This window comes from Gymnogyps californianus, chromosome 6 (genome assembly GCF_018139145.2).
Source record: "Gymnogyps californianus isolate 813 chromosome 6, ASM1813914v2, whole genome shotgun sequence".
NCBI classification, from domain to species: Eukaryota; Metazoa; Chordata; class Aves; order Accipitriformes; family Cathartidae; genus Gymnogyps; species Gymnogyps californianus.
The window spans coordinates 25,527,582-25,545,679 of NC_059476.1; the positions used below are offsets into that span (position 1 = coordinate 25,527,582).

At 39.8% G+C, this 18,098-nt stretch overlaps 1 protein-coding gene across 5 annotated transcripts in view; it reads left to right on the forward strand.

Annotated features, from left to right (window-relative positions):
• Positions 1-18,098, forward strand: part of LRMDA (leucine rich melanocyte differentiation associated) — a 744,727-nt gene that overhangs the window by 47,042 nt on the left and 679,587 nt on the right. For 4 of the 5 annotated variants that reach the window (XM_050898587.1, XM_050898585.1, XM_050898586.1 and 1 more), the window contains exons 1-2: positions 7,163-7,207; positions 11,658-11,758. The exons of the other annotated variant lie outside the window; for it this stretch is intronic. In XM_050898587.1, coding sequence (XP_050754544.1) covers positions 7,178-7,207; positions 11,658-11,758 — 131 coding nt within the window. In that variant the 5' untranslated portion in view covers positions 7,163-7,177. Of the gene's footprint in view, positions 1-7,162; positions 7,208-11,657; positions 11,759-18,098 lie in introns of those variants that run through there. 5 annotated transcript variants of the gene reach the window in all.

The window sequence follows — 18,098 nt, forward strand, 5'->3', positions numbered from 1 at the left end:
AAACCCACCTCTGACTGGTCTGGTATTTCAGTTCTACAGTGAACTGCCAAGACAGCTAGAACAAGAGAGATCAGCTCAGCTACAAGCTCCTCTGGCCTCTGCAGCCACTTCCTTGTTGATTGATCTTTGTATTCAAACACTTCCTGCAATAATTTTGTTTTGTCTTTGTGTGACAGACAGTTGCTGCCCCAGACATTGTGACAGAGACCTGGAACAAGAAAATACCTTGCTGAACTTCTGAAACCTCAAATCTGTTATTTAGAATAGAACTGCAATGTTGGATGGCCTCAAATTAGACTTTATCCTAGCTTTAATCCTTTTTTTTCCCCCAGCATTCTTATGAGCAAGGAAGCATCGATGTACAAAGATGTACAGTTGCTTCAGTATTGCAATTTACTTTCCCACAATAATGCAGCCAGCCAACCTGAAATTCACCTATACGTAATGGATTGTAGGGAAGTATAGCACTTCAGGTTTGTTGTGAGTCAGTCATCTTAGGCTTCGAAAAAAATAATCTCTGTGTATGTGTGCAACATATAATTATAGGAGAAGCAGTAGCAACAGCTTCCATACAAAGATTACTGAATTCTTTCAAATGAAAAAATTCTTATGATCTTTTATTAAGTGTTCTGTGCCTCCATGGTTAGCAACAGGCCTTTGAAACTTGGCAGGAGGATAATCCTGGCATTCTTTTTGTTGGCTTTATGAAAAAACATTTAGATTGCATGAATTATAAGCTGTTGAAAAATACCATTTCTTGTCTTTGGTTTGTGCTATACATTTAGTTTTGGCAACATGTCAAAATCCTGCAATAATCTACAGAGCTTGTGGATGCCCCATGTCAGCATCTTTCTTCTGCGTGCTATATACTCTAGGTGGGACACACAGAGAATCATAATCACCCTTCAGCTTGGAATATCCTTTTGCCTGCAAGTATTGTCCACTGGGAGCAAACAAATGATGGTTCTACACTTGCTACACTTCTTTTCCAGACTGGAAATAGTAGTTTTTATTACATAATACCTACTGTGCATTTACACCAAATAGGACAAACCAAGACAGAGTATTGTCTACAGTTAGGGTATCAGCCTAGGTCTTGGGAGGTGTAGGTTCAGTTCCCTAGCTGACTACAGATAATGAACATAAGTTTTTATACAAGTAAATTAGCTTTTCTGTGCCACAGTTCCTTTTCTGTAGGATAGGAAGAAGAGGATTTTTTCTATTTTCCTGGCATAGGGTGAGAATAAATGCATTCAAAAATGCTAGGTGCTCTGGTAACAGTGCATTGAAGAACTTAGTGATATTTTACCTGGTTGAGTTAAATTTACTTAGCTCTGTTCATTCTACAGTCTAAAGGAAACAGGCTCCTGTATATTTAAAAAAAAACAAACCCAACAAAACCAACCCTGTATCATAACATATATTACGAGAAGGCAGAATTAAATTGCACAATTAATTGTTGCTGTGTCTTAGTTGTGGAGCGCGTTACTTATTAAATGTAATTCTAGCCTAATAGCTATAGTGTGCTATATAATGTAACATAAGGGATTTTAAATTGTATTTGGGCCCTACCATGGTCGACAAAACTGTCATTAACTTCAGTGGAAGCCAGATGAGATTACTGGATAAAAATTTCAGGAAAGTTTGGTTTTTTTTTTCCCCTTCTGTCATCAAAGCTTTTAGGTTGTTCTGGTTTTTGAAAACTCTTAGCTTATAGTATATTGCATTATAAAGCCTATACAAAAACTTACCTTAAAAGAATGCTAACAAGGTTACAAAATGAAGCTTTCCAAAGACATCAGAAAATGCTGAACTTCAAGGTGCCTTTGCAATAAAACAGTGAGCGAGCTTATGTCAGAGCTGCATTCATTCACAATCACCATGTAGCCTCACTATGCTCATACCACGCTGCTGCCATATAATAGGAAAATAATAATTAAATGTATCCCAGAGGTGGTTTTAGACAAAATTCTGCTTTGCCTGGGGACAGGGGAGGAATCAAAGAGCCAAAATGCAAGAGGTTTTCTTAGGAAATATATCAGATTGGACACTCTGCTTCTGTGTTGCAGGAAAGGATAAAAAAGCAAAAACTCTAGATGAAAGTAAAAATATTAACCCTCTTTTTTCTTGTAGGAGTCTCCACAAGAATGGAAAAATGTAAATCAAGGCCATTAGTTAACAGCAGGAAACTCAAAGCAAACTCAGAGGTATCACATGGGCCCATGGTAGTATGGGATAACCAATTTTCATTGGCTGCTTTTCTGGACAAATGTATCCTGAAGACTTTCAAACACACAAGTGTGGGCATACACTTCTGGAAAAAAAAAATCACTTTACTGTCATTTGGATCTTCTTGTCTTCAAGTTTTATAGCACTATATCACACTGTCATACTAATATAGTTCAAGAAAAGGTGTACTAGTGTATTGAGTGTACATGCATAACTTGCTTTTCAGATCCCTTTAACTTGTTTATCATTGGCTGTTAAATGTCTTTGTAAGTGGGAATATAAGAAATAGGTTGGAGATAGGAAAAGAGAAACCTAATTTCCAGCAGTTCAGTTTAGGAATGGCAAATGACATCTTCATTACGGTATTCCTTTCTGTCTTTGTCAATAAGATTAAACTACATACTTCGTTGTATTTTATCTTCTTTCCATCATGTTTATTTTTTTCCTGAGTGTTTCACAGCAGAGCGTGCTAGTGATGCTACTTCCTGGGAGACATCTGAAGTTATTAGTTTGGACATTAAACACCACCTTTAACTGTTTACGATTAAAAACAGGTCTAAGTGAAGCTATGTATGAATAAAATGTTCCTCTGGTAATATGGACAAAAATGTCTGTACTACAGTCAATCTCTTTCAGCTAAATTGATTCAGTTTGTATTAAACATCGTATTGCCATGGATACTTATCAACAAATATTTTGAGACAATGTTTTCATTGTGAGCATCAACAAAATGAGTTATGTGGGTAAACTCTGAGCCAAATTTTCTGATGGTCAAGTTGGAAGAATTCTGTGACTTGGCTGGGCTTTTTTTTTTTCCCCTGAAATGTTTTGCTTCAGAAAACTCAGTTTGTTCAAGCAGGAGGAATTATATATATCTTTTTAAGACGACAATAGTTTGTTGTTTGACTTACTCTGACATGTAAGATAATTGTATTGATGCACATGCAGACATACATGCATAGTGTGATGTAAGCTGGAAAACAGACCATTTTGATTAAGTCGGTCTGAAATATTTTTATTACTTGCAGTTAATAAAACATTCAGGACTGCTACTTTTTCCTCTTATAAACCTTCAATGTTCTTTTAAGATAGGAAAACACTTTTATACATAGGTTTTATATAAAATCATATAATTAATTTGGTGCTTGGTGCTATGCCAAATTTACTTGTATGTATTAGTGAATTATTTTAATCAGTTAGTCAATGAGATTTCATAATTGTAGCTGTGTATACATTTTAGGCTAATGACTGCTAAAATGACTTAAAGCTCTGTTATTATGTGAAGAACTTAGAAATAAGTGACAGATCTGATAGGTATCTACCATGGTTCCAATACATTGCTTCCCAGTTGTTTGGATGCTGGTTTACAGGTATTATCTTACTTTGAACATATAGTGCCCTTTATTCAAGGAATGGGTCTGCTCAATTTGTAATATATATATATGTGTGTGTGTATGTATATATAAAAAAATATACCAAGCATATTAGTGCAACTCATTTATTGTAGCTATACACAAGAAAACGTAATTGATTTTTTTTTTTTTTGAAGTCCATGTTGGTTTTGTCTGTATGTAACTCATATATCAAGCCGTTTTGGCAATACTTTATTAAAAATCTTAGGAAATCGTATTTGAATGGCCCATACAGAGGTGCCACCTTCTTCTTCTAATTGTGCAGTGAAACTGATAATTTAAATGAACAAGTGATTTTTATCTTCTCTGTATACATACACTGTAAAAAAGACATTTCAAAGGTCAGCTAAGCCCCACTGTCATATAAATTATTTCGACCTCTACAAAGAATCCTCACAAAACTTTCAGCTTCTAAGGAACCACCAATAAAAATATACTCTCTAAGTAGAAACTTAGTCCTTTGAAGCTTTCCTCATATAGGCAGCTCTATCAAAGCTACAGAAAACATTCAGTTGATTCAGGTTGTGCGGGGCCAGGACTCAAGAAGGTAGTGTTTTGGGATGCTCAGAAGAATAAGTATATATGGCAAGGTGAAAAACGTTCTAAAACGAGAGGCGGCCTCATGGTCATCTAGAATCTGTGCTATAAAGTGACACTGATGATCAGCAGGCTCAAAAGCTAAAAAAGCCCTCCTGTATTTATATAGCACTGTAATGTATTTTAGCTTCATAATAACATGAGGCACAAACTAATGAGCACATTGACTCATATGTTTGAAATCTGAGACAATGTTATAACTTCGTTACAATTTCAGATTAGATGTTACAAAATACTCCTTCAGTGGTAGACAGTTGCAGCTGTGAGTTTTCGTTCCTTTTGAAAATTATGTGCAGGTGATGGGTGCTTAGAAATTAAGGAATAAAACAGAGACTCCGAAAAAACAAAGTTTGAGAAATTTGCCAATCATGCTGTTGGAAACTGGCAGCAGAATTAGGACTTTCAAAATGTAAGTTTTCAAAGTCTAGGGAAGCATCATAACAAGACAGTCACCTCTCTTCTCCTTTCCTCTGTTCTAGCGAGTTTTGTTTTTCACTTCCTGTGCAGTATAATAGGCCCATTTTGTCACTGCGATCGGTAGCACTCCCTCTTTGTTACACACCATGGGATTTGGATCTATTATTTTATCCATGACAGATAATAATCTAGGCCATGTCTGTACAAGAAAACATTGAACTGGTTTCAGAAGAATGATTATAAGCCAGATGCACTTAAAACAGTTTGCCACCTCCTTAAGTTGTTTTTGTAATTTACAAAATTCAGCTCAACTGATTGAAGAGATGATAAAGTCAATTTAAGTCACCCAGTTTAGGGAGCTGCACCTGCAACTTTTCCCTCTAGACAAGGTCTTGCCTAGTAAGTAGGAGGATCAATGGCAGGTTAATGCAATTGGCAATGTAAGAAGCTGGAAAAAACAGACTTATTATTTGTGTGTGCTATTTTGTAAACTATTCAGGCAGGAATTTCTTCTTCGTAGATATCTCTAAAGTGACAGCTAACACTACTAAATTTAATACTAATAATATAGATAATGATGTGCTAAATTGTTTTCAATATAGTTATTCCAATTTTACAGGAGTGTAGTATTGAACTGAATTTACTCCATTAAGACAAATACAGCTAACTGTAGCAGTGGGCCACTTTGTGCCTTGAGCTGTATATGTTCATTCTGATGGGAACCGCATGCTTGTAACTAAAGGAGAGATAAAAAGAGGTAGATACAGAAGGAGGAGAATGTATTGCTTTGTTTAAAATCACACAGTACTTGTTTTCCTTGGCATATGTTATTTGCTATATAGTCGAATAAATAAATAAAGGCACTGATTGTTTGAAGCATGCTGAGTGATGACCTGAACTAGCAAGTATGCCTTGATGCAAAACTCTTACTTACAGAAACAGAACTTTTATTCATCAGTGTAGGATCAGCTTATTTGCTGTGGATGAAGGGATTGATTCTTCTCTGTCTTACACGATGCAAGGAAAATTAGATCTGTGCAAAGCAATGGAGTGATTTGTTCATTGACTGTGTTTTGATTTTTCTACATGTTGGCCCATTTCGATTTTTAACACAATACATTACAATAACAGGGATGAAAAAGTGGTACAGAATGTTTTTTTCCTTGGCTATTTGCTCTGCGTTTCCTGTCCAGCAGTCAGCGTAAAAGGAGGGATGGCTCTAGAGAAGGTGTAGTGCCACAGCTGTACCAAGAATTTATTCTGTTGATATTAAGAGGCAGAGCAGCAAGCACAGTATTAGTTTCTGCCGTGTTGCTGAACAAACTGTAGAAAGGGGTTTGCAGGGTAGAATACGTATCCTCCTGAAACTTATTTCCCCTCACAGCACGTGCCTCCGCTTTCAGCAAGAGTGAGTTATGCTATATTAGCAATAAAGGGGAAAGAAGAGCCAGATTTTTAAAGGTGCTTAGGCGGCTGAAGAGGTAGGTAGACGACTAATAGGATTTAGGACCCAAGCCTGGGAAACCTACGTATCTTTTAAAGTCTCACATAAAATTACAGAAAACCTTCAATTTCCCTACTCTGCCTAACTAGTGATAACCTGCCATCATGCCATTATTTTAATTAGCAAATTCTCATGCCCTGGAAGGACTGGTTTGACAAGTATTTCTGATAATTCCAAAGGTATTTCTGTTTTCCACACAAATTACCCTATATTCTACAGACAAAAAAATATCACTATGGGGATGTGGACCTCTCCTGTAGACAGCATGGGATTATTTCTGCACGTGTTGCTTTACCAGTGCCGTACATCTCTTCAAAGGCAAGTTAGGCTTTATGCCACGAATTAGTGGGCTGCTCAGTAGGTGGAAAGCCAGTCCAGATGCCCCTCCAAGTCATCTAGCTCCTCATGGGGAATGAAATCCAAGCCCCAATTCCTCCGTCACCGTCTCACCTATCAGCTATTTCCGTCACTTCTTCCCAGGGCCTATCCCACCACTGTCACAACCCAACACGCGGTCCCAGCCCTGCGTTGAAACGCGGCGGTCGGGTGCGTGGCGGCTGGACCTTCGCTCCGGGCACGGCACCGCAGCGGGGCCTGGGCCAGCCGCCGGGCAGGGACGTCTGGGGCCTGGAGACGCAGACCCTCGCCCCACGCCAGCCCCATGCTCTCTCGCCTGTCGCCTCCGCCAACGCCCTGCGTTGGAGCGCGCCCGTCCCGCCTCAGCGGGACGGTCCTGCCGGGAAGCCCGCGGCAGGGCCTCAGGGCGACCCGCCCGGGGGGCCGAAGCGGCAGCCGGGCGCCAGGGCCGCCGGGGGCGGCGGGACCCCCGCGGACCTCCCCGGCGCCGCCGCGGGCGCGCTCAGCCCAGCCGCAGGTGGCGGCGGGAGCCCCGCGCTGCCCCCGCCCGCGGCCCGGCCGCGCTTCCGCCCGCGTCAGCTGACTGCCGCGAGGAAGCGGCGGCCCCGGCCCGGCCCAGCCCCGAGCCCGCGGAAGCCCCGGCGCGGCCGTCCCCGCAGCCATGGCAGGGGTCGTGGTGAGCGGAGCCCAAGTAAGTGTCCGCGTCCCGCGGCTCGCAGGGCCCGGGCGAGCGGCGGCCCCACCTGCCGGGGGCAGCCCGCCCCGGCCGGTGCGTCCCCGCCCCCGGCACTGGTAGCGGCCGCCCGAACTCCCCGCCGCTCGGCCGGGGCGCTCGCTGCGCCGGGGCCGGGGCCGGGGCCGGGGATGGTCCTGGTCCTGGTCCTGGTCCTGGTCCTGGCCGGGGGAGGCTCCCGCGGGGGTGGGGGGCGGCGGGCTCGCACCGGGCCGGGGTGTTTTAGTTCCCAGCCGCACGTAGGCACCGCGCCACGGGACGCTGCTCAGGTATCGCCTCTCGCAAACACGCTGCTCCGAGGCCGCCGCAGGGAAAGAGCCGCGGAGCCGTCCCTGCCCCCGAAAGCGCCGGGCGGCCGGGGGAGGCGGTGCGGCGGGGGGGAGAAGGCGGGGCGGCCCCCGGGGGTGCGCTCGGAGTCGCGCGGTTGGGGGTGTGCGTGTGTGCGCTGGCAGCGCTCTTAACCGATAGCTAACGGAGCATCGGGGTAGTTGGTGACGGGGGATTATTCCTCTGCCACTTTTGCTGCTGCTGTAGCCTGCTCAAATGCAACAGGCGTGTTCCTGAGGCTTTGCCGTGGGAGCAGCGCGGCTGTAACAGCTCACTCCCGCGCAAGATCCGCAGCTGGTGGCGGAGCCCGATGCGGCGCCCGGTGGGCCGGGGAGCGTGTCGTGCTCCAGAGCGACCTCCGGTTGCTCTCGGACCCTGCCGCTCTCAGGTTTGAGTAGGCTGCGGGAATAAACTGAAGGAGAAGGACTGAAATATGCTAACTGTTGTTCCTGCTGAAAGTAAACACTATGTATGTTTCGTTTTGATTAAAGAGGGAAGTTGGGAAGTAAAACAAATCCTACTGGCCCTTACCAAGTGCCTTATTTGGCTACTGAAAAATTTTCTGGCTAAAAATTGATGTCATTACTGCTGAACCTGTGACTAAAACTAGCCAAATATTTTTTTCCCCCCACAAAAAGAATAAATGAAGCTTGCCTTCTTTTTGAAAATGGTTTGCCATTAAACTAGGGTGCTGCCCTTCTAATTGCTTCTTTAATCTGGTCACTATTTCTGTGTGTGTGGAATTCTTGTGAGTGTGTGTGTGAGATACGGAGGCAATTGGCTAATTTTGCAGCTGCTGCAGGAAACGGTTCCTGTGGTCTCTGTGGTGCACTATGGCACTGAGTAACATGCTGCCTTCTTCCCTTGAGCATGCCTTGAGCCCCTTCAAGTAAAGCATATCCTTAATTTGGCTATGTGCCTAACATACAGTCTTCTAACAGCATAGAGTAAAACATAATGCTCAACTGACTGGAAATACACTCCAGATGCAATTCCCTTCAATGGAAGGGAATATGCAATATCTAGAGTTCATACATGACCTATTTGGTGACATTCTTTAATAAAGATATTACTAAGATTACAGTATCATTGTAAAATGATTGCAGAGATTAAATGGTAATATCCTCTGAAACTAAAGCAGAAGAGAGATGCAACTGCTATTGACTGGTTAACTTACATTTTAAATATTTTGTAAAAACATATTTTTTTCCTGAATTACATACAGTGTGTTGAAGAGTCTGCAAGAATGTCCGAGACGTCTATAGCCTATCTGATGCTGGGCTTTGTGGGAAACTTTCTGAACATTTCAGTGGGATATTGAGCAGGGCACCAGTAATAAGAATGATTAACTGTGACCAACCTGTATTAGATTTGAGTTGGAGAATTAGGCAATGGAAACATCGACATCCAGTTTTTAATCCCACGTGATGTTCGTGACTGGTGTAGAAAAATGTAAGAAATCTCCTGTTACTGATGTCCCTTGCACCCAAAGAGCTGAGGAGTCTTGGGAAAAGTGTGCTTGCTCTCATCTCTCAGTGATGACATATCTGGATATGTACTTGAAAGCTCATACTCATTTTGAGGGTATTTGAGATGGACGCAAAAGGAAGAATACTGAATTATGTACATTTTATTGTTTTCTGGGTAAATTATTTTGAACTGAAAGAATGAAAATGAAGAAATGTTATTCTTCTGTTGTCCAGACTACTGAATTTTTGTTTTATATCAGCATTGTTCAAGGATTAAAGAGCAGAAGAGTGGGGAAATAACTCTTGAAAACTTGTTCAAAAAGGCTTGTCGTGTATTGCATCGCTGGTGGTCACTGCTGTTCTTACAGTAAAGAGAGTTCTTGGGTATCTGAAGCAAGTTCATGTATGTGGGGTATAGAGATACAAAGTTGAATGCACTTTGTGTATTTTGTGGAAAAATAAATCTATTTGTTTTAAATTGAAAAAGGTGCTTGTACTGTGAGTGTGCTGAAGTGGACTTTGTGGAAGTAAAATTCCTTTTACAAGGCCTCAGCATTAAAAGGTCATGACAACCGTATTCCATCTGCAAATACGCCTGTGAATAATCTGTTTGTACCAGTTATGCAAATATATTTGTATATTTTATCAGTTCAAAGGCTGAAGCTTTGCAACATGTTATGTATTTTGCCTCCTGTGTGCTCCAAAACACATTCGTATGAACTTTTTTCTTCAACTTCTGTTCTTGTGGAGCTAGAACATTTACAGCTAGGTAAGTTTCTGAAGCAGTGGGAATGTGGGTCAGAGTCTCTTGCTCCTTCACCACCACTCCTCTCTGGGTGAAAAGCAAAGCGGCGGTCTGTGCTCTTGCTGTGTTTATAGTTGCTCAAGATGGTCTTGCACTCCTAGTGTTAATAGGCATCATATTTTAGTCATTTCTATTTCAACGTGTTACATTGAATTAAATGCTTACTCCAAAGTATTATTCTGCTGTTAATGTGGTGTCTTTCCAAGGGTTTGCAAGCATTAGTTTAAAGAAGTCTACCATTCAGTGAAGAATGAAGCAATGCTTGTATGCGTACCTGCATGTATGTTGTAAAGCGCATTGTAGCGCAACTGTACCCAAAACAGTTCCTTTCCCTTTTGTCCTTATATTTGCTAAAGTCATGCATATGTCTGGTAGCAGAATTTATTGCAAGTGCAGGTATGGTTTAATAAGGGGAAGAAGTTGTTAAACTGAGCTTCAAGCTACCTGTTTTCTGCTCGTAAAAATTATTTCACTGTTGTCAGCTTTATCTGTTGAAGTTATTGAACAAAATGAATTAAATGGGATGCAATATAGTATTATCAGAATGCAATCATTTTGAGTGTAAGAGACCGGGATGACTTGCAAAAGTACATACCGCCAGTCTGTTCTGCAGAGGAGTCTCTATTTTAACAGAAAGTGAAATACTATCAAAACAAAGTTTGACTGACTTTTTTGCATATTTTTCATCTAACATGTTTTAGACCAGTAGGATATGGTCTTGAAATTGACTTTATATTAAATATTTAGATAATAGCAATATCTTATAGATAGTGGTCTAACACAGTGTTGAAATCTACTTAACTAGCAAGTTGCCATTTAAGGGCAACTAAGATTTCTTTAGCACAAAATCTGAAATGTCAGTGTTTATACTGATATTTTGAACACAGGGAGGATGAGCCAATGTAGATGTATAAAATTCATGACAATAGGTTTGCAGGCTTTGTGGGGATTCTTTGAAGAAATCAAACCAAAGAATTCTAAGACAATACAGCAGAGAGAATAGAAAAAGTTTAGCTGTTTTATTGCTTGTGTTTTTCTGGAAATATTATCACTCACTTCATCCTGGAGGGAAAAAAAAAAAAAACTGAGTAAACTGTATTTTTGCTACCACTAATTCTTCCTATGTTTGTTAAAGGTGGGTTAGATGGGCTGGTGTGAAAAAGAGGAAAGACATTCACAAGTGTGTTGGGTATAAGAAGAAGTGTGATCTGAACATAGGTGTTGAAGCCAGAAATCTTTGAGACTTACATGACTGTCTGAAAAAAGCTGCATGCTGGGTTTTTCAGATCTTGGGCAGCCCTCTTGCTCTGTCCCTAGCATATCACTGGGAATAATAATCTCCTCAAGGAATGGTTATGAGAATGGATTGACAGTACATGGCTTAGGTATTTCTGGACCAAACTTTCAGTGTGTTGTGTACTGAGAGACAAACTAGAAAGTCCTTTGAATGGCTTCTGATCTTTCAAAAAAATTTCTTCTGGAGTGTATCAGAATGGTAATATAAAGTAATGTTAGATCAAAACATTAACAGTGCAACAAAAGAAATGTGATGTATCTGATCCAATTATTTTTACCTGAAAGGAGACAACACGTTGTACATAAGACTATAGATGTAATAAATATTAAGCTGATTGTATCAATAGAAAAATGAGATTGTGATAGATTCTATAGCAGTAAAACTGATGTAGCTTAAAGCTGTAATGAATATTTACTATAGTGTGTTGTCATTGGATCAATGAGACAGCATCTGGACAGGAAACTAAATAATCTACTTACGAAATATTTCCTTTTTGCTTCCAATTCTCAGGTGTCCTACATTAGTCAAGACTGTGAAGAAATTCCAGAATTCCTAGGAAGAAAATATGGACATATGGCAAAAAGGCTAGATCTTAGCTTCAACTTGTTAAGGTATGTGGCAGTATATATACATTTTCAAGTGCAATATGGGACACCAACTCCAAAAATAGAATATTTAATTTTTTTTTTTCCCAAAGTAGAAACATATATGTATGTCAGGTACATTTAATTGTTATCAAGTGGGCGACACTGTTTTATAGGCAATGTTTGTCTCCTTTTCTTGCACACTTGGAACACAAATAACCAGGTGAGTCTGGAAATTTCTCACGTTAACATAAATGATGCCCAGTGAGGAGCTTATGGTTTGTTCTCTGCTCAAAATGGAAAATAAGCATCATTACCGGAAGAAGTGAAGAATGGGATCAAAAGCGAATTGTTCTTAACCAAAATACAAGTAAGTGTGTGCTTCTCTCCCTTCTTTTTATTTGCAGATCTCTGGTTATTACCGTAAATGGTTTGTAATACTCTTTTCCCAGATGATGTTTTTGTTGTATGGTTTTATTTTTGGGCAGCTGTGTAGTTAAGTGCTAAAACTAAGTGCAGTCAGAAGTTATAAATAAATTCTAATTATTTTAATATATGGATTGATTTAGAATTCTATAGTATTCCCATTAGTTAGTACAGTATCCTTTTTCATTTAATCCTTGTGAGAGAGCCTGATGAGGTTCAGCAGTGTATCTTTAAGGTTGGCAACTCTAGGTAAGTGGGGAGAAAGGAATGGAGTGTAGTTGTCTGTTTAAGAAAAAGCATAGAGTTTCAGTGGTAGGGTTGGACTCTTCAGTTTTCCTTTTATTGAGGGTAAGCATAGAGTCTGCTTGTAAGGAATAAGACACATAAAAGTAGTGTGCTGGTGCCTCGTTCTTGTGGGGGAACTACCGCTGGTTTTAACTTGCTTAACACTCATAAATGTTATCCTGAGCCACCGTCAACTCTGAAAGACTGATTCCTACATGCAAGAGGTAGCAAAGCAAAGGAGGCACTAAACAATCTGTGGATTGTTATTGTCTTATACTTCTGGCTGATGACTCTGTACCTATGGAAATTGTAATCAGAAGAGAGAATTTTGCTGAGGGAGGGAATTGAATGGGCATTTTTTCATTTTGTCATGAAGATAATTCAAGTTCTGCATGTGTATTCAGATCTAGCATGTCATCAACAAGACTGCTCCTTCTCTACATCTCTGGAAGTACTACCTCTGGAAAAAAAAAAAGAGTTTTTCTTTCATTTAATGCATGATTTGAAGAACAGTTCCTCTGAATTTGTTTTATTTTATGAAGTAAAATATTAACATTAGATGTAAAATACCACTTTAAAACTTTGTCATTAGTTCATCTTTTCATGGAGAGCTTAATTGGTGGTGTATTTCTCAAATCTGTGTTTTCATCCCTTCTTTCCTTCGCTACCCAAAACACTGTCACTTAGCCTATTTTTCAGAAGGGATATAATTTGATTTTATTGGGGTTTGGGGAAAAAAAGGTGTGTTAAAATCTTTTGTGGGGAAACGTGAGAGAAAGTGCTAGTTTTTGGGGTAGCTGCAGTCAACTTTTGATGTAGGATAGCTTGCTGTTGTAAAGCTGTAAAATTATTCTAAGGCCAGAAATCAGATCTGGGGAAGGGGGGGAGGCTTTTTTGTTTTGTTTTGTGTTTTTTTTTTTTTGATGTGGTGTTTTTGTTTTGTTTTGTTTTTCTTTTTTAGCTTAGGGAAGCTAATACTAAATGTGATGAGAGCGGTAATGGTTTCTTATTTGAGCTGTGATAGATATACTAAGCATACAGGAACTAAGAATGAAGTATTTATTACACAGTAGCTGTTCAGACTGGTCTGCACTCATATATGAACACTGTGCCTGCATATTTTAGAGTCAGATAAGATGTAGAATAAATGTCATAGCCTTAAATGAATGTGAATGTAGAAGAGATGTCTTGGGCAGCTGTTGAAGCAAGTGTAAACAATAAGATCATTGTGATCTTCTTTGAACAAATATTATTGCTTGAAAAATCTGACAATGCTGTAGTATAGTGATGAGTTCTATGATTTTTATCAGTGAATGCTTAATTTGAAAAGTTTAGTTTAGTATGTTGTTTTCAGTGGGGAAGAAATGTCTCTTTAAAAAGGAGTTTGATTTTCTAGAAAAACTTCCCATCTGTTGGTAAAGGCGTAAGTTGAGTGAAGAAGACCAAGGGTGATCAAAATCTAGAAAAAGATAAAGAGAATATTGTGCTTTGCTGGCACGATAGTTATTCGCAGTAAAGAGGTTAGTTTTCATTACAATATGATTCATTATTAGATGAGAGAGTGTGTGTGTTCTTCGAAAGAAAAAAATATTTCAGTGGTCACTAATTTTTTTAGCCTGTATTTAAGCCAGAGAAATGCTGAAATGTTCAACAGTTACCTGTTCTCAGTGTCAGGTAGTAAATAAGTACTTACCAACCTTTTCATAATGTTATTTTGCATATAGGGTTTCTGTGTTCTTTCCTCTGTAAGTATGGCTACTGCCAAGTGTATTTTGGGAAGGATTCATCCTCCTGTAGCAGGCAATAAATTCTGTTACATAAAAGCAGCAATAGAATTTCTGACAACATAATAATTACATTAAGAATTTAAGAAATTGAGCATAGAGGGAAGATCTTTTTTTTTTTTTATTTTGTGGGCAGCAGTATTTGCAGTCATGTTATTTGATACTGCCATCATGGGTGTAGTGGCATGGAGAGAAAGAGAGGAATCTCTCTGTCGTAGTAACGTGTTCAGCTTTGTGGTCAGTTGGCAGCAAACTCTTCTTGCAAGACAGTGCTGTCCTTTCTGAACCAGAAGTTGTGTGTAGTTGTAGACTTGCAGTCTTTACTGTGGGCACACACACACGCACTTACCCATATAACAGACTCTTATGAGAAAGATATATTTCTACTGCATGATGCAGATGTCACAAAACTTTCTTATGCAACTGATATAATGTAATACCTGATTGAACAATTGCTTTAGTGAATCGTACTGATTTTAATACCACTATAATGTTGATAACTTTGTTGCAAAAGTCAGAATAGAGCCATGTAAGTTATTTTGCTGTTTAAGGCTTTCCACTGTAAATGTGTGTTTTCAGAGGCTTGTCCAGGTATACTGGAAAAAGGGTGGGAAGACTGGCTGATGCCGTTCGTAAAGTGGGAAAGAGTTAGTCAAACATGCTATATTTTGACTTACAGGCAAACAACTTTTGCCAAGCTTGTCCCTTAATAACATATTTCAAGACATGCTGTTGTGTTTTTCTGGGAAATATAGCTTGTTTTGTACAAACCAAGGAGTTTCTCCCCCCGCCCCCTTTTTTTTAAAAAAAACTTGTTGAGTTGATACACATTTGGATAATAATTTTAAAAAAGTTAGGGATAGCTTCTAATTAATTATTGATTGTTATGGCACTTCTGTCTGTCTTCTTTTTTTCTGCAAAGAGGAGTAATTATGTGGATTCAATGTTCTTATGTGTGATGGTTTTGTTACTCAGATTTCTCAGATTTTTTGGTTTTGGGTGTGATGTAAACGCATAAATGTACACAGGACCAGAGAACTAAATTGGGGGAGGGGAGGGTTGTCATTAGTTCTTTTATACTGGCAATTTAATACAGAGGAAAATGTATATTTTTCACCAATTTTTTCTGACTTTCTTCCCAGGCTAGAGCCCCTTCCTCTTTATTAAATAAAAATTAGGGCCTGTGTAGACACTTAATTGTCTTTGCATCAAATGTGGTAAATCTAATAACAACACTTGATTAAATAATCAAAAAAAGTTGCTCTTCAAAAGAATTGTCTTTCTTGTTTGCCTTTTTCCAAGAACTAGTGTCTCTCCTTGATTACTCTGAGCAATACATGGATCCAGCTCTCTTCTGGCAGCCAAAGCAAAGTGAGTGTTACCAGTTGCAATGGTTACACATCTCCCCTTTTCCCTGGGAGGGAAAGGAAAGATAGAGGTGAAGGGCAAAAGGAAACCTTTTATGTGGATGTTGGGGAAAAAAGAGGAGTAACAGCAATTTGTTGTGTATGAGGCAAAGGGAAAAACTGGTGTGTACTTAAAAGCATGCTAGTTGTAAGCAGCAAGATATGGTGCCACTGGATTGCCTCCTGTTTACACCTCTGGCAGACGGAAATCCTTCAACCCCAGACCACTATAGTCCACTTACGAATTATTTCTTCTCATGCTGTTTTCCCTACAGGTTTTGTTTAAATAGTTTCTAATGTCTTTTGTTTCCTTTTGTGACTAAGGGGGGGTTGTGAAGAAGATGGAGTCAAACTCTTGTCAGATGTACAGCAAAAGGACGAGAGGCAGTTGTCACAGGTTGCAGCAAGGGACTTTCCAGCTGTTTGTAAGGAAAGGCTTCACGATGAGAAGCGTTGAGTGGAAGAGGTGCCCAGAGAGGCCGTGGAATCTCCATCCTGGGTGATATTCAAAGTGCAACTGGACAAAGCCCCGAGCAACCTAATCTAACTTTGAAGTCGCCCTGCTCTGAGCAGGGGATTGGACTAGATGACCTGTAGATGCCCCTTCTGACCTAAATTATACTATGATTCTGCAGCTTTATTGGTGTGGTCATCATAAAATGGCCTGAGTTGTAGCAGCTCTTTTTATTTGATATGGTAGTGATTTTCAGCTATTTTAGAAATGAACTATTTACACTGTGTATTTTCAGTAAGGCATGTTTCAGGAGCAGAGATGTTTTGCTTGGGAAATCTGCTCCTCAGTCTGTCATGGCAACTGTATTTGATAGCCTTCCCTGATAACAGAGTACAGTAAAGGCCACTATTTTGTTTCATAATATGTGGAAAGCATTCCCCCGTTCCCACTTAATGAAAGCGTAGAGTATGGGAAGGAAAGTCACTGATGTGCCAGTGTTAGTGTTACTGGGAGACTTTGCTGAAAAAGATTTCAGGGGGGAATGAAAAACTGTTGTTGATCATTGGAAGTTAAAGATTTCATTGGGAAAAAAAAAAGGTAAATAATAATCACTGGTAAAGGAAAGAAAGGAGTAAATGGGAAGGATGCAATGTAGGTAGGGAATAGAGATTTGGATGAAATACAAAGCATCTTGCTGTCTTGTGGAGAGAAAAAAACCCAAACCTAGTCAAAGGTTCTTTTATTTGTCTTAGATAACTTTCTTTGTGCCAAATTTCTCCTTTCACATTAAAGGCTAAATGCACTCCACTGCTTCAATAACGGATGTCAGTGTTTTTATACAAATAGGTGCCATGTTTTTATAAATAACATCTGCAGTTCAATTCACAGAGAAGTCCATCTTCTAATTTTGTCCTCAGTAGTTTTCAACATGCAAGTTGTTTTCCTTTTTCTTAGAGAGATTTCTTCTGGATCTAAGCTATGAGGTGAAAGGGAGAGTGAATCTTTAATCTTGGCCAATGAGGGAGGATTAATCCAATAATTGTGCTCATGGAGATACAGATATCTCTTCCCTCTCTCTAGGGTGCAGATTATTTCTGCTAGAAGCACGAATAATTTGCACAGTGTGTGCTTGTGCATATTTTCCACTGTCCGATTAAGAGGGTGTGTGTATGAAAACATCTCCTTGAACTTTAATCCTAGTCTGGAATGTTCCTCCATGACTTTAGTGAGGCTGAGGCTTTGTAATATCCTCTCTGTGGACTAGAGATTGTTTCTCTCTTTTGCCTACTGTTTTCTTGCTTGGGGGAATATGCAAGTGGCAGCTTGAAACTGGGCTTCAGTTTTACAGGGCATGTTCCTCTTTGTGAGTTGAGTATGTGAAAAAGAGGTTTTGGTTTTTTTCTTGCCACCTTCCCAGTCTGTGCAGCAATAAGACACGCAGGACAGGAAGATGAACAACAAAAGAGAGATGGAAATAAAAGCCAGAATTCAAAACAAAGCATGACATATTTTTTAAAAGCCTTTAGACTGATCTTTATAGCATTTTAAAATGTTGAAGAAAATGCACTATTGTTAAAACTTTTTGATGGTTTTATTTATAAGGTAGAAAAATATTTTCACCATAATTGGGCAACTCTTAATCGTAGCAATTGCATATTTATCAGTGTGAGGGGCTGTTATTAATGTAGCTGTCATGCACAAACACATTTCTGCATTAAATCCATTTAGTATGTGCATTATTTGGTCTAGAATGTCACCAGGACATCAAAGCCCCCTTAGGCATAAGAGCACAGTGCCCTGCTGTGGCTGCAGAAAGGGCTTGATCAATAAATGTAACATGTTAATGCAGAGCAAATAGAATAAAAGATTTCTTTGACAAGACATGAAAAATCACCTTGTGGCAGCTGGCATGGTGATGCCATTTCAGCGGAGACACTAGCAAAGTTGATCTGACAAGTAAAGAGGAGAGATGATGGTTATAAGGTGCTTTTGTTTCAAACTTCTTTCTTGAC